The sequence below is a fragment of the Myiozetetes cayanensis genome, unplaced genomic scaffold (genome assembly GCF_022539395.1).
Source record: "Myiozetetes cayanensis isolate MyiCay16 unplaced genomic scaffold, myiCay2020 scf2-11, whole genome shotgun sequence".
Lineage (NCBI taxonomy): Eukaryota > Metazoa > Chordata > Aves > Passeriformes > Tyrannidae > Myiozetetes > Myiozetetes cayanensis.
In genome coordinates this window covers 60,540,230-60,567,149 of record NW_026087411.1, presented here as the reverse complement: position 1 = coordinate 60,567,149, position 26,920 = coordinate 60,540,230, and the positions used below count along the sequence as shown (strand labels likewise).

Below are 26,920 nucleotides of genomic sequence, written 5' to 3'. Positions count from 1 at the left end.
TTGAAGGAGAAAAACATTTTCTCAGTTCTAATGCTTTAATAAGACACAAAGAAATTCCAGAGCTGGTATACCAAAGTTTGTCTTCTATTTTGGAAGTACTTAAAAAAACTATTAAAAATCAATAACGATTTTTTAAAGTTAATATTTTGTTTATATGTGCAGGGTCTACAATTATTTATATTAATTTTACCTTCAGGGAAATATGATTCTGATCTTATCACCGTAATCATAATTTAGACATTAAATAATAATGGATGCAAATTTTACTAGCATTTTCTGTCAAGAAGGGCTACAGGTTCTATGAATATCTTTGCAGTGGTCTTTCTCCTTCCCAATCTCCCCCACTCAGAGGGTTCCCTGCTTCATCTCCGTGCAAGTATCTCTGCTGCTGTCTCCATCTCCTGTCAACCACCGATGGTGGTTCCTTGATTCTCGTTTAAGGTGTCTGCTGTTTCCTCTGTGCAGTAGCAGAAGTCTGACAGAAGTTATACTCTTGGTTCCTTGGCTGTACCTCCTGCTTCAGTTGTAATGCTGGAGTGTCCTTCCAGTGAGAATTACCCCACCAGTTGTGCTGTAGGTGTAGGATGGTGATGTGATTGAAATAGTATTCACAATTCTCCAGGGGTTATGAGAAGGAAAGGAAAGAAAAATGTGTCAGAACTGGTGAATGATAGGAACAATTACGTACAAGGTAATTGTTTTGTTTACATTCATATCTGTTTCCTGTACCCCTTCCTTTGCTCTAGCTGCTTCTTGACATATTTTGAAAGTAGGTTACCCCAGTGACTATCCCCACTTCATAATGAACCTGTAATCACCCTTTGGCAGCTGGAGATGCAGTTAATATCTTTGATTTCCCACTAGAATCCCTCCATCCTCTCTCAGCTGGGGAAATCAACTAGGGCTTGCAGTGGGCTCTGAAGGTCAATCAAATAGTGCTGTTTGGGAGGAGAGTGAGAGTGATAGTGAGAATGAGATTGAATTCAACAGCTGACAGGATTTATGAAAATGTCTTGTACCTGCTACTTGTGTAGCTCATCTGCTTCTGCTGATCTCCACTATTGCAATAAAGCATGTGGAAAATCTGTCAGTTTGGCAGAGAAGTAGGTAATAGGGCATGACAAAACAGGGCAGAGTGCCAGGCATCAGATTGGTGGGTTTTATTCCACTGATACTCACTGAGCTTAAATGAGCTGGAGGTTGGTGAGGATATGTGAAAAGTAGATAAAAAAACCCCACATGAAGTTAAGCTGTTATTTTCCTTTATGCAATGAAATAAGGAAAACATAAGAAAATTAATTAGATAGTAGTGCTTTAAAGAAAACTGCAAGGAAATTGCCAATCTCAAGAGAATGTTCTGGGGATCTATTGAATAAGTAGCTATTAATGGGACCTCTATGTATGCAAAGTAATGATGGGAAGTAATATATAGGACAATTGCTAGTGAAAGAGATCAATATTGGCAAAAATATTACAGTTTCATTAGCAATGCCATACAAAATTAAGTTTACATTTTCTACTGGATTTTGGATGGACCTTGATGTAGGGATATATGTGCTGCCAGTCTTAGTAAGAAACAACTACAGGTACCTATCAATGACAATATTGAGGAAAAATGTGAAAGAAGAGAAAGAGTACCAGCCTCCCTGGTTAAAACCCTGCAACAGCTAGTGATTTAAGGATATTCTGAACTGACAACTGAACACAAACCCTTCATGTTCAACATCTCCAGATGAACCCTTGTTCTTTGTATTAATCTAATTGGGTTTTAATCCATTCCTGCTTTTGGAATAAAAATATTTTATTGTATAATTTATTCATGTATTCTAGAATTTAATTGCTGTCATACTGAAAAGAAGTTCCCTTTATAAACAGGAAAAAAAGTTCCAATCAGTGAAGAAAAATTCTGTATAAATTGACTCAGCACCTCCAATTTGTGGTAGAAGAACAATGAAACTTACCGTGTTCACTTCCAAATGTTTACTTCCTAAAGCTATTCATGATTTTGTATGCAGTTACATAATTTCATACATCTCCAAATCGGTTTGTTTTCCAGTAGAAAACTCATAGTCTATTCATACTGACATTGAGAAGCTGTGATTGTCACATTTTTCTTCATTGTTTTAGCTCTACCATGTCCTTTTGGAGATGAGAGATAAGGAATACCACACAGCATTTAGGTTTTCAGTACAGATGGATTTATACAGTAATATAATGACATTTTTTTTCTATTCCTTGAACTAATATTTTCATTGAAATATCAATAATAATTCTTTCAGGGCTGGTAATAACCAGCGCAGAGTCTATAATATTTTCCCTCTCTGTATTAATTTCTATTCTCCGATTTCATCTACCATTTTGTTGCCTAGACACAAATGGCGAATTTTTTTCTACCATTCTTTGTGGTCTATCCTTATTTTAATTTTGGGGAATAATTTTTATCATCAATAAACAGTCATCATACTTTTTATCCTCTTTTCTAAGTAACTTTTGAACAAAACAGGATTCAGCAAAGATTGCTGTGGTTTTTCCACTGTTATTCTCCATTTTCCTTTTTGATGTCATGAGAGGTCATTCCCTCATGTGATGATAGCTTACTTCCTTTAATGGCCTTTGTGAAATGTTGTAAAAGTCTGTTTCTTAATCTAAATGTGATGAATTCAATGAATCAATTATATGCTTACCAGTGCCTACAGAGAACTTTAGTGTTAATAAGGGATGACTTGTGAGGCATTTGTAAAAAAATTAAGATCCCAAGCAGCCATAATTTTTATCTTTAAGATAGGTATCTAGATGTGCTTTGATGCAGAACCCATTTAAAGAAAAAAATAATGTAGCTAGCACTTTGGTGCCACACCCAACTTAACTAGAACACTGACAGTGTAAAATTTGTGTGCACTGGAGTTTGTAGGCAAGAGAATTCTGCTGATTTGCTGGTTTTCATTTTTAGTAGTTTTTTATAAAACTTTTTCTGTTGACAATATGTCCTAAACTTACAACCCATAATTCTCTAGTGAGCTGAGCACCATGCTTAATTACCTGTGAATGGTGCACTAATTTGATTAATTTCTGTTATTTGCCTTTCTAGTTTAGTCACCTGTCAACACGGAACAAACTTCCTATAGGGCTAAAAGGTTCATAGAATACATTCCATGCTTAAAAACCGAAGTGTAAAGCAGAAAGATGACCATGTCTATTTCACATGTGAGAATCAGAGATTATTCTTCTCTTCACACAGCAGTAGTGAAGAGATTTGAAAATCAGAAATTGAACCAAAGCTACTCAAACCACTATCTGTTTACAAGCCAACATTTTCTACCTATTTCCTCTATGTAATTGTCAGAATTTTGTTATCTTAACAGGCAGAAATGAATGCTAATCTGTTTTATACTGAGTGCCACAAAAGAGAGAAAAGATTGATGTAGATGGCAGTTGAAGGGAGTAGAATTGCTTTACTTGCACTTAAGCTACAAAAAAATAGAGATAATGTGTTTGTGACTCAGAATATTTTATCCAGTCTTTGCACTGGAGCAAATGATTACAAAAGGTGTTTGGCAATAAAGAAAGAAGAACTACGTCATTTTGTCAGATCATGTTTTTGGAAGTGTTTAATAGAATGCCCATAGAATTCAAGGTTTAGTAGAATGCCCATAGAATTCAAGGTGGCATTGATAACTGCGCCACAAGCTTCTCTTCCGTTTTCTTAAATATGTAATTTGCAAAGGCGTTACTAAAAGTTTTGATTGGTTTTTTTCTCTGGAAATCCACCTGGACAAAACCATCCTCAGCCCCAGGGGCTGGCTGGTGGGCAAAACCACGACAAACACACTTTAGTTAGAAATTAAATTTAGGATGAACAAAACTAGTACACAAGATTTTAAATATTTCTTCTTTATGATTATTTTAATAAAAAGCAAAGCAAAATTCTAAAAAAAACCCCAAAACAAACCAAAAACCCAAACAAACAATCAAAACCCCAAAACCAAAACCGTACCTTTTTCCTGGGGGTTTATGGTAGGATAAATAAGAATCTCGGAAAATTTTAACTGGATTTACTAACATCATGAACATACACACTTTTATTTCATATTCTGGAGGCCTTGAATGTGATAAATAATAATAAACCAATAAATACCTAATAAAATAGTGTTTCAAGACAACGTTTTCATCATCCATATTGCTAGACTCTCATTTCTGTGTTGTGAAACTGCTAGAAAGGAATCAGTATTGCTTCCTCCATTCCATCAGGCTTGCACATCAAATACTTTTTTTTAAAACAAAGCCTTATTTTTGGCTGTACAAAGTGGTGCTATAGAATCATAGAATATCTTGAGTTTACAGGGACCTGTAAGATCCATTGAGCCCAACTCCCTGCTCCTTGGAAAAAAAGATTATTCAAGAAAAGTTCAGATATGTACTTGTTAATTGTCATTTTTAGCTTGTTAAGATCCCAGGTCTGAGGAATTCAACAATACCAAATGTGAAATGCTGGGTGCAATGTGCGTCTTTTGCTCTCTACCTGTTATCTGAGCCTGCAGGGAATTCAATGTGGTGCACTTCTCTGTGAGGTGCTGGCATCTTGACGTGGGCTCTTCAGTGAAATACCCAACACTTGTTTTGTTGCCTGTGTCAGTACTGATTATGGGCAAGGCTGTTTTGGTAGCTTTGCCCTAAGCTGCTCTGTACATATAAGAGACGACCTGAGGGTGAAGTTATGTTCTAATTGATGAGTTCTTTAAGTACTCTTCATTTACTTACAAGTCTTAAATTTTGAGTTAAAACTTAGAGCAATGGTATGATATTTGATAGGCATATAACAGGTGATATTTTTATAGCTATGTGAATCTGAATGCTTTTTGGCTACTCTCTTTCAGCCATCCCACTGTTTTTTGAAGGATTTATTCTCCTGAAACCATGTACTGCAATTTCTTTTCATGTAGGATCATTCTGTCCTTTTTATGAGGTTTGTTTTTGAGGGCTTGAGATACTTAACTCCAAACCAAATGCCAGACTCTGTGTTAACACTAAATTATTACTGGCTTCTACACTATTAACTTTGTACAACCTAAAAAGAAAATAATGAGGCTGTAAGTCAACATAGGAAGTTCCACAGCCATTAATTCATCTACTCTGCTAATGCTTACACAGGCTTTTACGATGTGCCCCCATTGTAGAAGGCAGCAAATATCACTGAATGCAGTGAATAAAAATACAAGAACAACTGTACAGATTTTAAAATGTGATGAAAATGAGCTGTAATCTATACAGAAGGGGCAAACTACTTGATCAATAAAATCTGAAGTACTGATTGACTATACAAATTGAACGGGTTAGTAACTAATTGGTTCTCTTTCTCAAGCAGTATATTTACACATGGTTTTAAAGTGAACAAGAGAGTCAAAGAACAGCTGTACCATGACCAGCCAAGCTTGGTAATTAAATGGCATACAGGTTAATTGCAGAGGCAAGCAGTAGACTGTCTGAACAAGGAGTCAGTTGAAGAGTGTGGTCCATTTGTGGAGGACGAAAAGGAATGCTATTATAAAGGGAGATTTATCAGAGTGCAATAATTACCAATTCATTTTTTATTAAAGCCTTATTTTAAGGTTATAATAGTACAATAGATTTAGAAGCTGAATGAATTGCAGAAGAGTGGTTTTTGGGCCAGTGTAAATTGTCATAAAATAAATCTGAAGGTGATCCCAAACATCTGTACAGTAGCCTTTTCTTTTGCTTGTTTATTGTGTTTTTTTTTTGTTTAACCTGTAGCCAGGGCAAATTATGCTTTTGAAGATGCAAAACTGATTGATTTAATGTGAGGTGCTAATGTATGCATTCAACACATCATATCAGTTTGTCTCCATGGAGGAATTTTATTACAGCTCAAAGATTTTGATCAGTACTTAGTGAGAAGGAGAGTAGCCCAACTTAATGAATGTTCTTCATGTGGTTTATGATCTTTATAGCCTATTGCTGCATAGAACTTGGCTCAGCAGAGCATTCAGACATGTGCTTAAGTGCTGTGCTGAATGAGAGTTATAGTACATCACTCAGCGTGTGCACCTGGAAAAATAACAACAGTACTACCATAAAGGATATGATGTCGTATATATTATTCTCTTCTTGAGGAAAGGGGAACATGGCATATGCTATTCATGTTGTTGCATGAATTACTCAGCTGCTCTGACGGCAAAGGTGCCTATGAGGTCCTATGAGCAGATCAGTAATACAGTGTAATACAAGTGCTGCACACTCCGAAGGAAAAACTTGGCAATGCATGTAATCAGAAAAGAAAATGATGAAGACTTTTCATAGGTATTTTGTGTACAATGATACAATGTCCAGTTGTGTAAGAACACAAGGTTTGTTTATGAAAAACAAAGTTTTATGATGCTTTGTATGTTTCTACACTTTACTTTCTTTTTTGGCACCCTGTTGTTGTTAAGATGTAACCAGAAGGCATGAATTTGAATTTTAGAAGAATGAGGAGAAAACTATTAGTATGACATCTAAATTCTGGATAAACATCCAAAGTTATGTACATTCTTAGTTACTTCCCCAGTTGTTAAACACTAACCTTTTTGCTTTAATGTTGCAACAGGTGTTACGTTCATTCATGATTATTCTGCTAAATTCACCTGGTTTTTCCTCTGTTGCTTTTACTTATGGTTTTATTTTATTTTTTTACAGGATTGTTTCCTGCAGTGCTGAACCTAGCCAGTAATGCTCTCATCACAACCAATGCTACCTGTGGAGAAAAGGGGCGGGAAATGTACTGCAAACTCGTTGAACATGTACCTGGACAGCCTGCAAGGAACCCTCAGTGCCGTATTTGTGATCAAAGGAGCAGGGTTCCACATCGTATGTGTGCCATTTTCATTTAGTTCCTTTAAAAAGATTTTTTTCCGAAGGGTGTAGCTACTCAGGAAACAAAACTGTAGTTCATCAGCCCAATTGCTGTGAAATGTGTCTCTCTTTTTAAGTCAGGTTACCCATCTCTCCTGAATGTATTTCAATATCTATATCTGATATAGATATTCCTCACACTGAACTTTCTGATTCAGGTACTGAAAAGCAGAGCACCTAAATTCAGATTTAGAAAAATTAAGTACCTACAACTGTTGTTGAATTCTTTTGATATATAATAAGCATGAATGAAAACCAGGTGACTTTTACCTACATACCTACATGAGGCATTTGAACATTTTGGCCAATCTAAGCAACATCTGAAAATTCAGTAAATTCAGTTTCACTGACCCAGCATGAGTTTGTTATAATCTACTTCAGAGAAGCCTATTTATAGTAGTTGGGAAGATTAGAACTAAAAATTTCTTTCTCAAGTAATACAAGTTTAATTTCATGTGACCTTGTAGTGGAAGACATGAGTAACTTTAACATAGTTATATTTTCATGAGTATATTGGCACTGTAGATGGTAGAGGGTGTAGAGATACTTAAGACAGCTTTTAATGGAATAGATAAAATGTTGGAAGAAGTACAGACATGACAGCATTGAGACAATTATATTTTTTCCCAGTTGTTTCCCTCTAAAACCTAGCTCAGATATATTTACACCTCTTGACATTTAAGCATGTGTTCAAAACCACAGGATAAAAAAAAACCAAACAAAAACATTTAATCTGTGCGCTAGTTCTAGGCAGGATGAGCTGTCTATGGCTGTAGCTTTCCAAACAAAAGCTGGTTTGGCTTCCCCTTAGAAACTTCCACTAGTGACCACTCTGCCTAGAGATATTTTACCAATTACAAAATGATTTTGTCATAGTTTATCTACATCTTCCCTGCAGAAATTCATGTTGCTTATTTCCTAAATTCAGTCAATACAAGGAATGTTTTTTTCTTAACAAAAAGTATTTTACTTAGTGTAGAAACTAGGTAGAGCAAGACCATCAGCACTCAACTACCTCTTCTTTAATTCTCCTCGGAGGCTACATTTTCTAGATCTCTAACTGTGCAAATTGCAGTTCTCTGAATTCTCTCTAGAGTCTTTCATATTTATTAAAATTCATCTGAGCTCTTACTAGCACTGCATAGTAATCCAGGTTTGCTTCAGAATGAACAGTATATATTCCTGTTTAAATGTTTTACTTAGATGTTTCCCCTTTCTAATGGTGTGACACCACTGAGAAGAGATACAAATCTAGCTTCCATTACAGTCCTCAGATGCTTTCTTTCCTGAAAAATTGCTACCTATCCATTTACTCCCCATCTTTTTTTTGCAAAACTAGTTATAATTGTCCCAGTATAAATTACATTTGTCTGAAGACAGTTGCAATCTATTTTTTTCCCCAAGATAGTTTCCAGGTTTCAGTGTCTTCTTTAACTGGAGTGAATGCCACCTTCTGAGAAAAGATCATATGATTTTGTAGCAATATACTCATCTAAATATGTTACACTATAGCAGTGTGTCTCACCTGGAGAAGAATTCAGGAGTTTTTGGAAGCATTCTAACTAGTGGAAAGATTGTGCAATAGACTGTTTCCTTTTTTATAGATGAATATTTAGAGAAAATGCTCATTACACAAGTTTTTCTCCTAGATCAAGTTTGCATAATTCAAAAACCAATCCTAAACCAATCCTAATATTGCTTTGTCCTGCCTATGGTATCAGATAATGTACACTAATGTATGTGTGTATACAAACATACATAATGTGTGTGTGTGTGTACATAAAAAAAAAGTCTAAGTGATATATATCGGTGTTTCCCCTTGCTCCTACCCTCTTCTAAACTTCAGTCTGACCAGCTTCACAATATCTGGTCTTTTGTTGACAACCATGTCTCATTTTAAGGCTTCTAAACATTAATTTGGCAAAAATAAGTGCCTTATTTAAATAGAGAAGACTTGTTAATAGGAGAACCATGTAATATAACCACATTTTAAATGATCCCCCTGGAATGTGTGAATCTGGAGTGCCTTCCCTTAATTACTGTAATAGGAAATGTAAAGAAATTCCCTGGTTAATCACATAAGAGTCCAAATTAAAGAGCACAGTTTGATGGGCTCACTGTGTAAGTTCTCTCTCTTGCCATCCATCAGGGAGATTGATCCTTGAACTGCATTTGCAATCCAGTCCTTTTTATAAATATTGTATTTTCCCCTTACCTTTTAAATAAGCAATACATGCCAGCATTTAATCAGTGTTTTCAAATTAATTATGATTAAATTTTCATAATGGTGATTACAGTTAATTGTTGATTCATCTCCCAATCCACCTTCTCCTGATATACCTTTGTATCAATTTCATCTGAAGAGACTCAAAATTTCCAATTAGACAGCTTCTGTCACAATCACTGAGGAGGTTTGAGTTTGATTTACAGCTGATTTTTGCTACCACTCATTTAAAGCCAGGGTTTGTGAAAATGATCAGAGCTGTGGAACTGACAACTTGTAAAACATTGGGTGTGTTTTGCTCTTCTGTTCAATATAAAGCTACCAATAACATCACTTGTAGCACCAGCATTCTAACTTCCAAATGTTGCTGCCCACTAATTCCATTGAATAATCTAATATTTAAATGAAATTTTTTGCATTTTCAACATTGAGGTTTTATGGCTTTTCTCACTCTCACAAAGCCCTTAATTCTATATTTAAATATGGTCAGATGTTCTGGTTTTCATTAATGAGCTAGGACTCCTGTCCTCCACAGGTGGTTGCTGTAGCAAAAAACAGAGACACAAAGACTATCAATCTGGCTGGTAGATTTAAGTAATAATTGAAATAACAATTAATCAATTAATGAATTAGTTATTTGCAGTTCTAGGATTAGCTAGTAATGAAACATATTGCCTCATGGTGCCCCAAGAGTACAAGAAAAATTCATTTATTCTTTTTTATTTTAAAGTCCTGCCTCATTATTTCTGTAATTGTATTAAAATCTAGATTTCAGTCTAGATCTAAAAATAATTAAATCTCTTAATAATTTTGGAATTTATTTATATACTTCTGCTTTTCTGACAGAACGACACCCAATAACAAATGCAATTGACGGCAAGAACACTTGGTGGCAAAGCCCTAGTATCCAGAATGGAATTGAGTATCACTATGTGACCATTACATTGGACCTCCAACAGGTAGACTTTTATTTGTTTGTTTCTGAAAAGGCTTTCTTTCTTGCACAATAGATCACCTGGATTATCTTAATTTTGATCTATGTTTCTTTCATATTATGAAGACATGCCTAACTTCTCTTATAGCTTTCTGTAGTTTATATGGATAATTCTGACTGACCCATTCCTTGTAACATAATGTGCCGAATTAAAATAGTTATTTCATATATATTTTTATGAAGTTGTGCTTAAAATTATTTTAGCTATAACATTTTCACTAATTTTTTTCACAGGAACTTCTGATTTGGCTCCTTAAAGACTCTTAAAAATAGTTTTGGGGAAAAAGTACTAAGAATAAAAGTTTATGTTCAGAATACTACTCTTTCTTGTTTCAGTAACATAATATTATACATTCAAATACACAAAAAACTACTAAAAATACTTAAATACACTAAACATGGGTTAGCTATGCTAAGGAAACATGTACAGATGATGGGTTATGTTGAGGGACAACCTGGGTAAAGAGAGGAGTTTGCCTTTTGTCAGTGGAGTTTTGCTTGACAGAGGTAGCTATACAGGATGCAGTAACGTGATGACTATGAAAATGCTACATAAATTCCAAATATGTAAACAAGAGGATTTGAGGGTAGATAGAGAATAATTTTATTTTTACTATGTGTTGTGGTTCTGAAACCAGCTGGAGATTAAGCATCACACAGCCATTCGCTCAGCTCCCCCTATCTCACCCCACCCCAATGGAATGGGGAGGAGAATCCAAGTAAAACTTGTATGTTGATCTAAGAACAGTTTAGTAAATGGAAATAAAGCAAAACACAGTAATAGTCATAAATGATAACAATAAGGATAATAAAAAGCGGAAAACAAGTGATGCATAATGTAGTTGCTCATCACCCACTGACCAATGCCAGACCCTGCCTTCCCAAACACATATCAACCACCCTTATGGATCTCCCCCCCCAGTTTGTATCCTGGGCGTGTGTCATGAGACAAGAAATAAGAAGCCCTTGACCATCCAGCCAGTTTTTTACTCAGTGAACAGTTCACCAGTCCAAGGCATGAGCAGCCAGTTTCTACAGCAGAATTCTGTGGGAAACAATGTCATAGTCTGTTTTCCAGGTATTAAGAGGAAAAGGGCCCTTGCTTTGGCTCACTGGAGACAAATTCACCTTCCTCTGTGGACTCTTTACGGAAGTCAGTTTTCTATTCCAGTTTGTTATTATTGGTTTATTGGTTTCACTTGGAACCTCCCTGTCCTTATCTCTATTCTTTCTCATTTAGCCATATTTAAAGAGGACAACGGCTATTTATCAACTATAGAGGCTTGAATAAAGCATAGTTTGTTATAAAATAAAAATGACATGAAAGGTGGGGGACTGAGACATCTGTGTGTATCCATACATACGATTTTGTTGTTAGAGATCAAACTTAACTTAGTCCAGAACTCAGAACTCAGTAAAGTTAAACAAAGAGTAATGTTTGGATTTCTAGGTTGTTATCCTGTATTTCTTGTAAAAAATCTGTCAACCAAATGATGTGATGGTAAAATTTCTTGTAAGTACATTTTATCTGTGACACTGAAGCACTTGGTGGCCTGCAGTCTTTATATGTGGAAGAGCCTTTGAATCCTGTAAGTTTTATTAGCAGTCTGGCTTTGGAGCCCTCATTGTTACTGGCAGAAACAATCTTGCATCTGTGTCTTTGGCCTTATATATGCAAAAGTATTCAGTGTGCATTTCTCATTCAGTTCGCAGGGCTAAAACTTTTTACAGAACTTCAAGAGTAAGGTCCTGTGCATAAAACTCTCAGGTTTTGTTTTTGGTTTTGTTTGTTTTTTTTAACATGTCTTTTAAATTGTCAGAGTTATTAACTGGTTTGCCTTTACAGCAAGGGATTGTGCCTCTTGTTGGCAATGATCTCTTAGTATGTGAGTAGGACTTCAGCATTAGAACTAAATTACCATCCTTGTTTTTCATCACCCTAGTGATTTTACTTGTGTGGTTGTTTGGGTCAGGTCTGCTAAACTAAGGCTCTACAATGTCTGCTTTTTCCCTGCTATGTCAGTATCTAGATTATCATAAGAAATAAGCAAAACTGTGCACTTTTGAAGTTTTACTTTTTCTTAGGTATTAAAAGCTAGGGTCAGTGAGGATATTGAAGAAAAAGTAAGGGGTGTTCTGATGTATTTAAAAGGCTTCTTTATGTGCCAGCTGACAGCATTCTGAGAATACTGCACTGTGTGTGGTGTGCGTTTGGAGTTTTTGGTTACTATTTTTTTTAAATGAGACAAGGATCAAGTATGATCCTGTTTCTTTCCCATGTTCTCTTACTTACTGCTCAAAGAAAACTTGGCAGTCCTTTTGCTGCTCTAAAGCTGATACCTTCTCTTAAGGCCGTTCTTTTGTTGTTGGCTGCAATAGGAGCAGAGTTGAGGTTTCTGTGGATGTCAGAGAGATGGGATAAGACCCTGTGTCACTAATGCTGTGTGGCACACTCTTTATGATCTCTGTAGCCCATGGAGTTAGGAATGCACATTGTGTTACTCACCACCATACATAAACAGAACAACAGTTTTGTTCCCCAAAATGTAGTAAAAGGTCTATTGGGATTTGCATGGCTTTCAGACTGGCCAATAAGAAATAAGAGTTGTTTGAGTTTTGAGAACTATTAGGAGTTTTTATTTGCTTTTTCAGGAATTTTGTAGACACAGCATTATAGACTCTATTAAAGTAACTGGTAAAATATGAAATTTCTCCTGTGTAGTAGTAGTAGGCTTGTGCAGTAGTCACTATGAATGGTGAAGGTCACCAGTGAGGCCTCTCTTAAAAGAAATTCTATTCTTCACGTTTGGCTTTTAGGAGATTCAGTAATTGCAATGTTTGCGTTGTTAAATTCTTGCTTTAAGTATAAAAATGCTTAACTTCTTTTGTGAGATAGAAATAACAAATGATGAAACCACAAGTAATGGCTTGAAAATTGCAGGAATGCATTAGTTTTTATGTTATTACTAGTAATTATGATAGTACATGGAATGCTTTTAGCAATCCTAATTTCATGAAAAAATCAGGAAAATAATTACAATTTCCTCATTTATATAATGCTTGGCTTTTTGGGGCAGTGACTTTTTTTTTTTACTTTATTGTGCAGTGTAGCCATATAAAAATTATGTATACTATTTAGCAATAATGAATAAACTAGAAGAAGTAAAATATATTTAATGTTAGAAAGAGCAGAAATATTATCAGTCAGGTTGGGAAAAATACAGTGTTTTTTATTCTTTTCTCTCAACAGTTGCAGCTTACCTTAGTACTTTTAAAGAACTTTTATCTATAATGGAGGCTAGGTTTCTAAATCATTGAAGTATTCTTGAAATTTGTACCCCATCTATTATAAAAATAGGAGTTGAAAACTGGAACTGTTTGGTTCTGAGCATCTTTGCTAATTTGCTCTTAACCCTTCACTTTTCCCCACATTTTTGCCATTATGACACTCCTCTTCCTATATATTTTACAAGGATATTATGGAACTGCATTCGGACCTGTAAATGTGGAATTATTTTTTACAATGCTTTTCATCCAGAAAGTGCATAGGAGGCCAAAATGTGAGAACAGATTTATTTGGGAGTTGCTTACCTGAACTTCAAAGGAGTCTAGAGTGACAGGTTGAGCTACCTTGGTTACTGAAACTGCAGATCCAAGTTTGGAAGGGTGGGTTTATAGATACATGAGGCTGTTGCACCTTGCATATGAAGCACTACAGATTAACAAGAGAAGCTGTCTGCTGTTCTACAGCTCTTAGCCCTGCTTGTTGGTAGTCTGTGTCTGTCTGTTGCACCTTAAGAGAGGTGGGTGGTTCCAGTGCAACAGAAGTGATTCAGGTCCAGTGAGTGCAATGTGTAGCAGGACTTACTCAGCTAAGAAAAGAGGCTTTATCTTCAAGAAGCACAGAGCAGGGACCTGGCAAAACAGAGATGCTTAGACTTCCAGGGAGAACACATTCCCTGTACCTGTGCTATTCCTAAATCCTCAATTGGTTTCATTTCACACTCATGTGGAAGATGGTAGAGTGTCTTTAAAGAAAATTGGCAAATATGCAGGAAAACCAGTTGGTAGTTTGAGGTGAAGTGGTCAGCCCATCTGTTTCTGATTTCTACACACATCAGGACACTTATTAACAAATTCCCTGCTGTTGTATGGAACAAGGACATTGGCAATACCCTTGATGTTGCTAAGATGCATGTGCCAGGAGCATATTTATGTGGGGTTTGACTTTTTTACTAGACATTTTATATTTTTTAAATGGTGCTGGAATATTTTCTGTGACTTGTAGATATGTGGAACTCAGGTGGACACAGAGTTAATATTCTGACAAATGTCTAATCTTAATAACTATGTTATTAAGATTTCTAATCTTAATAACTAATTTCTAATCTTAATAACTTATTGCCTGAGATTGTGGAGGATCATTTCAGTGTCCAGGTTATCCTTTCCAGGCATACATTTCTGAAGAAAAAGAACGTAATTGACTCTCTTCAAAGGCAAGAGCAAGAATAACTGATTAAGCTATGTAATTGGTTTCTCTATGAAACAATTGCCATGCATCAGTTTTAAGTTCCTTAAGCTCTAATAGTGTCCAACTCTTTTACGTTATCTTTTCATCTTGTCCCCTACCCTCTTTCTGTAGGAAGGAAGGAGTCTAAAAAGTTGTGTTCTGCCTCTACAAAGAAATCCCTGCAGTTCCAGTTCTCTGAAGTGTATTTCATTACTTTCTAGAATGTAAGATTTTAGGCTCATGGACTTGATTATTTGAGTGGCACATATAATACTTTGGGAAGTCGCATTTCTTAAACTATATAGAGAACTGAATAATAAAAGGAGAAGAATGCTTGACTTGCTCAGAGGCATTTTGAAAAGCACCTGCAAAGAACAGGCAACAACATTCTGCTGATGCTAAATTAATTATTTTGTAGGTCTGTATTTTCCAAATATAACTCAAGTGCAGGATTTTGATCAGGTTTTTGAATGATTGCTTAGTTAATTGATGCACTTTAATACCCATGAGCAGAAACACACATGCATGCCTGTCTGCACACTCGCAAACATGTGTCATGTGTCCTTAATAGGGATAGTACTGGGAAAAGGAGAGAATTGCAAAATGAGTGATTGCTTTTGCTTTCCCTACAGAAGACTGTAGAGCTAAGTGGATCTGTGGCAAAAGACAGACATGAGAACTAAGAAAGGGTGACAAGATGAATGGGAGAGGTTTAAGTTGGGACTGAAAAGAAGAATAATACTCAGGGTAGTGTGTTAAAAGCGCTCAGTATGGTAGTCTGTGGGAAGAGTTTAAAAGGGAGGGACAAAACTCTGTGTCAGTGAAGGGAAATATAATTTGTATGTGCACAGTTGTCACCAAATTGTAAGAAAGGTAATTAGGGATGAAGATTTCCATGGAAAGTACATCTTCACTCTTTGCTTTTATAGGTCGGGCAGCTACAAACATCAGAAATAGTATATAACAAATTTCTGAAAGTAATATTTCACAGCTGAGATATGACACGTGAAATACGGTCTGTGGTTCATAGCTGTGCTTTATAATTCTTGCTTTAAAAAAATAATTGTTTTTATTTTAAAGCTTGAATTTTGGGTTGCATGTTGAATTTATAAACCGGCTGCTATGCTGTTATACATAATGGGAAATGTGACCTATAATTTGAATATTTGGGTAAAATTTGAAACCAACTGAGGAAAAAAATCTAATTATTGATAGTTCCATTTTGCCTGCATTAGCAAAGAGCATGTTGCAATAGGAGAGAGGGGGACAGACTTGGGAGACAACTTGTGTGTATTTGTTGCTGACCCAACTCATTTGTCAAGAAATTTACTTCAGACTAGTTCTGTTAGGGACCATGGGCTGAATGTGCCATAGCAGATAAAATGAATCATGTATGTCTAAGCATGTTCTCCTGGCTTGGTTCTTATCTGAAAAGAATCCAATTTGTGAGGTCTACAATATATTATATGAGCAAAAGCATGCTAAATTGGGACAGTATGAGATAGACCTCTAAAGCATGCTTCTTTTCTGAGCTACTAAGCTAATGTGGATGTACCCTCATAAGCTCTCCGTCTGAACTGAGTCTAGATTATATGTTGAGCCAATCAGATTTTGCACACACCAAAATGATGGTACTCCCCTATTTCTTAATGCAATATTGCTGACTTTAGTTGTGTGGGAAGGGACGGTTGAGAGAGGAATACACTTTCCTATGAAGAGACCTTATTTTTGGGACCTTGCTTGTCATTTGCTGCTTGTCTTTGCCAGTATGACTGTTCTGTGTTGTTAGTTGTTCAAAGGAAATATTTTCAGCTGTCAGTTCCCTTGATACACAAAATTAGCCAGATTCCTTGGGGGAGCACAGATCTGTTGCAGAAAGATTCATCACTTTTACATAGCAGCAGAGTTCACTTGTTTGTTAGCCAAAGGTGACTTAAGTCAGGTGTGGCAAGTACTGTCTTGCAGAACTCTGTTGAAGACGTTGCCCAGATGTGTAGACAGACTGAGACAAACTACCCATTTGTAATATACTTCATTTGAAGAATGGCTGTTTTTAATGGAAGATTATATGAACAATTAAGTTCTTACTTTCATCACCACTTCTCTGCTCACTTTTTGCCTTCTTCCCTCTCCTTTCTAGTGTTTGACTGAGAAGATTACAAAAAGATTCCTAGGAAGGACTAGTTTGAAGTACTTTTGTAATCTCAGACGTAAAGCCACCCTTTATGACTTGCCATTTCTTTGTGTTTCTAGTAAATGAGATATTGCCTGTGTTTAACCATACCTTTCAAAACTAGTCTGAAAACACCTCTTACAGGAACTATATCACAAGGAAACTTAGGTGGCAGAGATGCGTGAATTTTTACTCAGTCTGCATCCCTGTCTAATTAATATTTTTTCTTAAAGAAGAAATAACCACGTTTTTGAGTCTTGACAGTTTTGAAGTTGATGCATTTGTCTACACAGTTGAACCCCACAAACAGGTTAATTTAAACTAATCCTTTCAGGATTAGTTTAGTGAGTTTAGTAAGACTGAAGTCAGTCTTACAGCCACAGTTAATTATGAGGTAAATTGGATGATATTTCACAACAACGTCACTTCTTTTATTGCATAATTGTAGTTTTTTTGTTTAAACCTATAACAGTCCACCAAACAGTACCTAAGGAATCAGTATGTGTTGAACAACACAGCCATATTAAAATAACCTTTACACATTATTTGTATAGTAGTATAGGAATATGCATATCACTAGGAGATATTTGGGTTTGATGTTATATTTTCTTTTCTTTGGAATATCAAATACATTTTCCAGTGGGGAAAAAAAATTAGAGCTAATTCTCTGCTACAGATTGAGTAACTTCTGATATCAAATATCAGAATAGCTAAAGGAATGAAGAGGAAGTTAATGATACCATTTAGTCTTGGGATGTAAGAAGCAGTTTAATAAAATTGAGTGCCAGCTGGTCTTCATATGTTAAATTTGTATATATGCACAAACATTTTTGTTTAGGTTTTCAGTTAATGTTTTCGTTCTCTCTTTTGCTGATAATTATGGACTTCAAATGCTTTCAAAGCAGCTTTTTTAAAGGTAAGGTTTAAAGCTTCTCTTCGTCCTGAAACACGAAAGTAGTTTAGCAGAAATGAAATTTAATCCACACTTGAACTTTTCACCAGAAAATGTCAGTTGGTTTTGTCCATCTTCAAAAATGTTTTTCTAAAGAGAGAAATGCAAAAAAAAAGTGAGTTTTTAGATTGTAAAGGAAATGTTGAGGTGACAGCCAAAAGAGGTACAATTAAAACCATGAAAGTGAGACTGTGGAATGAATTAAAAAAACAAACAAACAAAAAAAAGAGATATGTTCTATTTTATTAAAGTCCACAGCCAATTTTTAGATATATATCTGGATGTTAGTTCTAATACTGATTTTAAAATTTTATTTCCTTTTTTTGTGGCCTTCATGGACTTGAATCTGAACATTTTAGTAATTCTCTTAATTTCTTTAGTTTTGGTATTTTCTGGTAATGCATTAAATGCATATTGGTAGAATGAAACAAAGTATACTTCATCCTTCTGATGTAATTTTAAATTATTATTTAATTTGTAAGGCATTTATATTATTAATTAATATCAAATTTTTAAATTATTCTTTTTAAAGCCAAACTATTGGACTTGAAGCCAGTTTATAATGAAGGTATTTGAAAAACTCAAAAAGAAAAGCAAGAAACCAAACAGCACATAAATATATCAGTGAGGATTTAAAACATACCTAGAAAACATAATTATTTACGATCATGAAAACAAACAAAACTGTAGTAAATATTTTGACATTACCATAAACACTTATAATAACCACCTGTTTTATATACTGTATGCAAATATACTTTATATTATGTAGCTTTACACTTGGATTTCTATTTGTGGGAAGGAGACAATATATGCACACTGGTAACATGTTACCCAGGACTTCGTTCTTGTCTCAGAATAAAGTTTTCCACACTGATATCACTCACACAAAAGCCTAAAGAAAAACAAACAACCTTTCCCCGTAGTTAAGCATCAGGAGGGCATGTCTATGCCAGCCATAACTGCGGAGACCCTGCTGCATTAAGCTTTTAGATGTTCTAACAAACAAATATCAGTGAAGATACTCATGCTGACTTTCCTGCAGCATCAAAAAGGAAAGTTTTTCATGAGTGGTGCAATAATACATGGAGGGAGTACTTTCCAATGCATTCTGAAATGCTAAGAAGCCATTACTGTACTGAAAGATGAGCTGTAATATCTAACATACAAAGTGCTGTAAGCTAGGCTGAGTGGTTGTATTAAAAACAAATCTCCACAGGATTATTCTGCCCAATGTTTTTATGCTCCCCACTAAATCAGACCATAACTTTATTGCTTTGTGGTAATCAGAAAGAATTCTAAGTGAGCAAACCCTTTCAGCTTCAGTTCATAATACACAGTAACAATGATTTTTGAAAAGGTTTTCCCAAATCTTTTTCTTTCTGATGTTACTTGCCTTACATTTTCTGTGGGTAACTACAATAAGTATACATACTACTTTTCTAATTCTGACTTTTAGCAAGAGAGCTATTCAGCTTTGATATTGGTCCAAAGTACTCTCTTATAATTTTGAATCCATTGACACATACATTCTGACATGAATATGAGGTTGTCTTCTGATTTTGTACTGTTGGCAGTTTTGATTCTAAAGAAAATTACAGAGCCTGGGAGAATGGTGGCATGACAAAATAAGGGGTTCATAGGATTCTCGATCTCGAACAGATTTTGTTATTCATTTTGAAGAAATATGTTGTCATTGAAAGGTTTAGGATGATAAAAGCTTACTTGAAAAAATGAGTTTTGCAGCTGACATTGGTGGTTGTAAAATAGTGGTTCTGTTCTGCTACAGTAACTCATAACCAAGAGAACCATCAGAAAAATGCCTAATTTCACACATACAACTCACATTCCTCCTAGATCAAATAAATCTGCAGATACTAGTGGTCCTTCATATGTTTTTAATGTATTAGAATTAGGATGAATGAGAACTATATAGGAAATTACTTGACACTGCTGACCACAGAAGCTTACCTAAAACATTGCAACACCATAGGGAAACCTTAATGTTTTAATCCCTCCACACATAGCAAAGAGTAGTTAGTACATATTTTACATGTTTTTCTTCTTGAGCTAAAAAAAGTCCAACAATCAGAAAAAAAAAATTCCAGGGCTGGAATACTTTTTAGTGTTTGACACTTAATGAATGTTTGCAGATAATTATTAATTTTTGTCTTCTTGGTTGATTACCTGAACCAATGAGATAAAAACCAGACATCCTTGCAAGGTAACCAAATCTCAACAACACAAAAGGAAAAACAAAAGGGAAACTTGGCTTCTTTGGGTCTAAGCTACAGAACTGGTACATCAGATTTGAGTCTTTTCAAATTGCTATTTTATTTCATGTAAGGTCTATCTGACTGGGTAAGACAAAATTAGTATTGAAATGTAAGGTCTGTGCTGCAAGATGGGCATCAAAATTCTGTAGTACACATGATGAAAACTTGTAACAGAAGAATATCTGACTGTGTGTTAAGAGATGATATTAATGACCAATGTGTTTTGTAAGATTTTGTGTGCAAGATTTAGGGGAGTAGAAATAACTCCCAATAGCGAGAAAATACCTTGTCATACTGGTGCCATGTAGCGCTTTGGGGCATTCTGCCAGTATTTATACAATGATTTGATGAAATATGGTTAAGGTTATTTTTAATTGCCTTTTGTTTAAGCTATTAAGGTGCAAAAGTGTTCAGATGGCAGTGTATGGCACAGTGTAAAATGCTGTGACTCCTAATGTGCACAGTGGGTTAGAGCTTGGTCACGAGCATTAATTCTGACTTGCCAAGAGCTTTTCCTCCTCTGTGCAGTCTTCTTGCTATGCTAGTGGATCTAAAACCACTCTGGGAAAAAGTACTAAGGGTCATAAAGTAAATGTTTCAATATTGGGGATGCGTAGAATCATCCTTTGTTCAGAGCAATGTAGAATGAATGTATATACGTATACAATCCTTTCATCAAATCTACTGATGGCAAATTTATTCTCTTTGTCAAATTTGTGTGTGGTAGATCATGTGCACTTAAAAACTAATTTATCAATTGTGTAGTTTAGACAGTCAGTGAAAACATTCATAAATGTAGCTCTTTTTGTTTTATTTGCACTAATGTGGACTAAGTGACAAAAGCAGCTTGGAGAATGACGTCTATTGGATCTCTCCAGGTACAAAATATGGAAAACCAGAGACTTTGTCTCTTCTTAAACAAAACATAAAACATGGTGAAGATAAACTTTCCACTTGGTTGTGAGTCCTAATGTGTCGTGACTTGTAATCATACATAAGTAAATTCTGACTGTGAAAGGGGCCATGAGACAGAAATATGTAAAATTACTCATAGATCACTTTTTATATTCCTTATATTCCCTACTATGCCATACAGCAACATACCCACATCCAAAGTAATTCTCAGGATATTTTAAAAAGTATTAAAAACTAAAAGCAAAAATGCAAACTGAACACGCATACACATTTTTGGTCTGGAAATCTGATTTAGAATCTAATCTCTTTTACATTTTCCTCTTTCTTTGTATATATTTTTGAAATGTCCAAACTTTAGTGATGTGAGACCGGTTTGTATTAGTGCCAGCATATATTTTTAAGGTGATCTTAACCACTATCATGTTTATGTAAAGAAATGAGGCATGATATATATGAAAAGATAGCAAGGAAATATTTTGAAAAGGAAAACTCTGGGGTTTTTTTATTTGAACTACTTCATTTGTGTTTTCATTGTTGAAGTTGTTCATATTGCCCAATATTTCCAGATTGAGATGGAGGGAACATTGTGTCATGTTCAGAGAATGGGTGTGAATTAGTACATGCCTATTTCATATTTGGATCAATGATATTAACCTTGAAAAGTTTACAATCAAAATAAAATCAAAATCCCTGTTCCTCAAGACATGATGCCTCTAAGCATACATTATATATGGTGAAAAATGTGTCCTTTTATAGAAAACTTAAAGTAAAAGCTTATGAAGTTTTCATCAGGAAATGTTAAAGGTTTAAATGTTGATAATGCAGGAGATGCTCTCTGCCAACAATACAACAGTTTGAGATGTTTGTTTGTACCCCTCTCCACAAGGTGGGTAACAGATAGATGTCACCTCACTAAATAACAAGTATTTATTTATATACTTTTTAGCACTCTGTAGAAAAGTTAGAAGCCATAACATTGAAAAATATCTTTAATTTCACATTAAAAAAATTAGTGCAGCATGAACTTGCTGACTGTTGTACAAAAAGGAAATCTGAAGAACTTTGACAAGATCCCTCATAGGGTCCTGAGGGAATTGGCTGATGTAGTTGCTAAGCCACTCTTTATCATATTTAAAAAGCCTTAGCACACAGGTGAAGTCCCCAGTGACTTGAGAAAAGTAAATATCACACCAATTTTTAAAAAGAGTATTAAAGAGGACCCTGAGAACTACCAAACAGTCAGCCTCTAGTGCAGGAGTCCCTACTTAAGATCGGAGGGTTGGACTAGGTCTTCATAGGTCCCTTCCAACTCAAACCATTCTACAATTCTATAAGAAAAGTAAGTGTTCTCTAGGAAAAGCAGTTTCTTATGTGCTATTCCTGTATCTGACTAAGTAGTTTTAGCTATGTTAAAATTAATATTCTCATTATGGAATTAAAATGTAAAGACTTGGTACGAGTATGTGAGAGGACACTGCATGGAAACATCACTGAAGGAAATATGGACACTTGACCCTGAGTGCTCTCAGTGCTGCTGGACCCAGGCTGAATATCAGTTCTTGGATCAAGAAAAAAAAATCAGAAATTTTTTTTTTTGTTGTTGCTTTAGCACCGAAATAGAAGAACAACCTTTACTGTCCTTCTCCTCTATTGTCTATATTTTAGGAAGAAGGGTTTGAATATTGGCATTTTCATCAGCTTTGTTTTTCTCACCATACTCTTTCTCCATGGAAAGAAGTGATTAGCTTTAGGAAATAAAGAGAAAAGAAATTGTTTTCTGCTATTATTTGAAAGCACTATGAAAAGAGATTACTAACTTCAGCCTCAATTCTGGTATACACCAGGCTGATGATGAGCAGCAAAAATAGTTGATGGAAAGCAGCTATTCTTTTTGAGGCCTTCACAAACAACTGAACAGTGGGTAATGGAGAAAACCAGCTGAGAAAATTACAAAGAACAAAGTTGACATTGACAGGAACTTTACAGGTACCGACTCCTTCCATTTGGCTTAATGTGTCTCAGATATTCAACAGCTGGACAACTTGAGAGCTTTACAATTTGACATTGTATAAAGTGCATTCTTTTACTAGACTTTGCTTTCTTTTTTTTTTTTTTAAATGACAGGAGTCATAATCATGACATGAGCAAAAGTTGAGAAATATTAATAAATGATGTATTTTTATCAAGGAAGTGTTCTCAAAGGAACTTGTGCCTCTCTAGCAGTTACATACAAGGAAGGGAGACAGCTGAGCTTGTTCTACGTTGAGGTATTTTTATCCTTTTTTCAAAATGCATGTTCTGCAGGTATTAACTGAATGGGCGTGAGCATTATACATGAGTGAATTTTTTTGTAATTAGAAAAGATGAATTTCTGACTGAAACGGCCTGATTTGGAGACACCCACCTTAGAGCTTTTCGAGGTTTGCTATGATAAAATCTTTCTTTCTTTTTTTTCCCATGAAGTACTGTGGGCATCCTAATTTGCATGGCATTCGTAGCTAGAACTTTTTGTAGCTACAATTTTTCTGAGACAGATGATGCCCTGATAGAATTGCTTGTAACACTGGAAAAAAACCCCCATGTTGGAATCAAGTGTGTGTTTCCTTCAGCCCAAATTCCCCATCTGGTAGCAGCATTTCAGTTGGAAGCTGCTCAGATGAACAGGAGCAACATCATCATTAGAAGGCAAACTGCATCACAGCAGGGAGATGTTCAGCTCTCTAAACTGATATTAGTGGAATCCTGCTAAGCATATTTTTTTTCCACCCCATGGCATTATTTTCAATTTTGGAATTTCTAACTGTGAGCAGAATATTTGAAACAGTGGCCACCGTCTCTCAGGACGGTGATAGGAAAAACCACATGCTAGATGGTCTTTTGAGGAATTCAGAGAGCCACTCCATTTCTACATAAGGCTTTTTCTTGGTCTGAGTTGGATGTGCGACTAAAATGAGAAGTTAATTTGTTTTTAAATAGCCAATTGTATAAAAATTCTTGCATCAAAACTGCCTACTCTCTTTCATTCATACTAGACCCAAACAATAATCCATAACAGTAACTGTGAATTGTAATATTACTGACCACATAAATTTGCCTATGAGAACACAAGGAGCTGTTTCTCAGACTCACAAAATCTTTCCTTCTGTTCAGTAGTGGTTTGATTTGGTCTGTTTCATGTCTTAAGCCTTTAGGAGAGACTATTCCAAAATGAAAAACAGTGCAAATGTGGTATTTAAGATGTATGATGTCTGCCATATTCGGTCATTTTTTATACTTGAGTGTGAAGATAGAAGTTAATGATCAAAGAACACTTTTGAGTTGAGAATCTGTTTAGATCTGTGATTCCTGATTATTGGTCATGCACGGTATTAAAATTTACTGAATCTGGTAGCCCGATGGATGCAAGGCTCCTATGTCTCTGTCTTCACATACAGACTGTAGCATGGCAGAGCTCATAAGCCTGAGAGAGTGAAACGCATACATGGCTGCACAGAGCAACATAAACAGAGCACTGTGCCCTATCAGCACCCACGTGAACACAAGCACAGCACAGCCTGCCTCACCCTCTTCTTCCTCTCCAGCTGATCAGGATTAAAGTCTGCTAGGCGCATCTGTCTCTGGATGCATACACAACATGTATGGAACTAGCCTGAGATAATCTTTTCACGATCTTGGAGATTTGCAGCCCCACTTGAGTTGCTGGTACTCAAGACCTGTTCTACTTGCTACCTAGTTGAGCATGAAGTTAAGTCTTATTCACAAATACCCAGTAAAAAGAGGGAGCACACCTAAATGGAAGATACTAAGAAACAGGATTTAATGAGTGTGATTTCAGTGATCAAGGTCAGGCCTAACATGCTGACTGCCTAGCTATTTACAGTCAGCTGGTTCCTTTTATTTCCTTTTCTCTCTATCTTGCACTTGTTTTTCCTGAGCCACCTTGGTCCTTCTATTTCTCCACCTCCATTCCCTTCCCTAAGTGTTCCATATTAAGTTTCATCCATGTACAGAATTCCCCTAACACATTCCATAATAAATTCTGCATAGACTTTACCCCACTTCTCTTAATGGGGTGGACCACCCCTGTAGCAAATAACCCCCACTAATGAACAGGGTGTTCTGAGATGGCCTTCTCAGTTCAGAGATAGCTTTGACTCATCTGGATGGATTTCACATTGGGACAAGGGGTATCTGCAGTGCTTTTGCTGCCCCTCCCTGCCAACACTTTTGAATGACTGGTTAAATATATCTGTGGGCTGTTTAACAGTAAACAATGTTTAGCATGGCTTAAGAATATTTGTACCAGCCTGTAAGAAAACAAGCCCTTGCCCAAGTTGTGCACTCTTCTTGATGGAAGAATACCATGTTTACTTGACCACTGAACCGCAGTAATGATCAACAACATAACTGCAGTAAATATGCAGATACAGACTTTAAACCAGATTGTTGATGGAAGCCTCCATTAGAGCTAATACATTCTTCTGTTGAGAAAATGAAATGGAAATACTTCTGTAGAATTGTGTAGCACTGAATTTTTTCTCTGATGATATTCGATTTACATGAATGCTTTCTAACTGAAGGATTTATTTTTTAAATAGAAGCGCAGGTGGGAGTCAGACACAATGAGATTTCTTGCTTCACTAGATAACCCTATGCAGATTAATGATTCACTTCAGCTCTAACTGAATAATATTAGTGTAGCAAATTATCCTGTAAAGTAGGATGCACTTTTCTGTGTCTTATGAGGCATTCACAAGAAGATACAGCACTATAACTTATGGAACTGTTCCTACAATGTGTTTCACAGATCTCACTGCTGAGACAATTACTAGGGAAAATGAGACCCAAGACTCATTTTCTTTCTTATCTTGAGGATTATGTTGTATATAATTTGGGAAAGGTTTAAGGGACTATTTAGACTATTTCCCTCCCACTCCCATGATTATACTATGGTCACATGAACAGAGCAAGTAGAAAAAAGCACCAGCTGCACTTCAGCACTGTGTTAATGGTTTATTGCATGCCACCAGGCAGCTTGGTATTGCTCCGTTTTCACATTTGTATCAGAAAACTTTGTTCTCTGGGTTACATTGCACTTCTACAGAACCAGATTTACTCTAAGACTGTGCAGTTACTGTATCCATTGACATATGTCTATTGATGCTATTTGAAAAATAAACCAGGCGTGCTCCATCGATTACCCTGTGGGGATGGAAGCTTGGTGTTATGATGTACTGGGAAACTTGGCTTCAGAATGCTGAACAATTTCACTTTTTTTGATTGTGGAAACAAATGCAGCAAAACTCAGTGATACATTAGACTTTATTAGTATTAGTATTATGCCACTGAGAACTTGCTGTTGTGTTTTAGTAACCAGAACACCATTTGCTAAGCAAGTCCACAACAAAAGAAGAGTTACTCTGGTAAAGGACAGTTTCCCAGCTGATTGGAAAGTAAGTGTGTTTTCATTACATTGGCTTGCTTTGACAATAATCATACAGCTGCCACTAATTTTAGTCTGTTTTTCTGTACTAGTTGTCATTGTCACCTTCCTTAGAAAGCACAGTAAATCATGGAATATGCCTTGTTTGCTGCCTGCATCACTGTGGTGAGCTGGTAGTGCCTGGTGTAGCTGTTGAAGCTGGGACAGCTGTCTTCTTGATTCATGCTAAAGCTCTACATGTCTATCTGTCCCCAAAAGGAAAAGCGTTTCTAAGAAGAGTAGATTAGCATCCTGTGTTGTCTTCAGCCTACCCTGAGAAAGATCAGGAATAATATCAACCAGGACATGTTTTTGATGCATTTGCTTGTCCATCTTCCCTTGTCTGCAATTAGCATTAACAGTCTACCAATATTTAAAAACACTGGTCCTTAGTCCAGCTCTGTTTCTCTTCCCAGGAAATAAAGTTTATATTACACAATACAGTCTTGCAGTTCCACTTGTGAGTAGACACTTGAAAGAGAAAAGAG

General features: G+C 35.8%; 1 protein-coding gene across 2 annotated transcripts in view; it reads left to right on the top strand.

Moving 5' to 3' along the window:
- The window catches only part of LAMA2 (laminin subunit alpha 2), a 352,955-nt gene that overhangs the window by 78,722 nt on the left and 247,313 nt on the right, over positions 1-26,920 (top strand). For both annotated transcript variants that reach the window (XM_050315959.1, XM_050315958.1), the window contains exons 2-3: positions 6,691-6,861; positions 9,977-10,089. In XM_050315959.1, the coding sequence (XP_050171916.1) occupies positions 6,691-6,861; positions 9,977-10,089 (284 nt within the window). The remainder of the gene's footprint in view (positions 1-6,690; positions 6,862-9,976; positions 10,090-26,920) is intronic.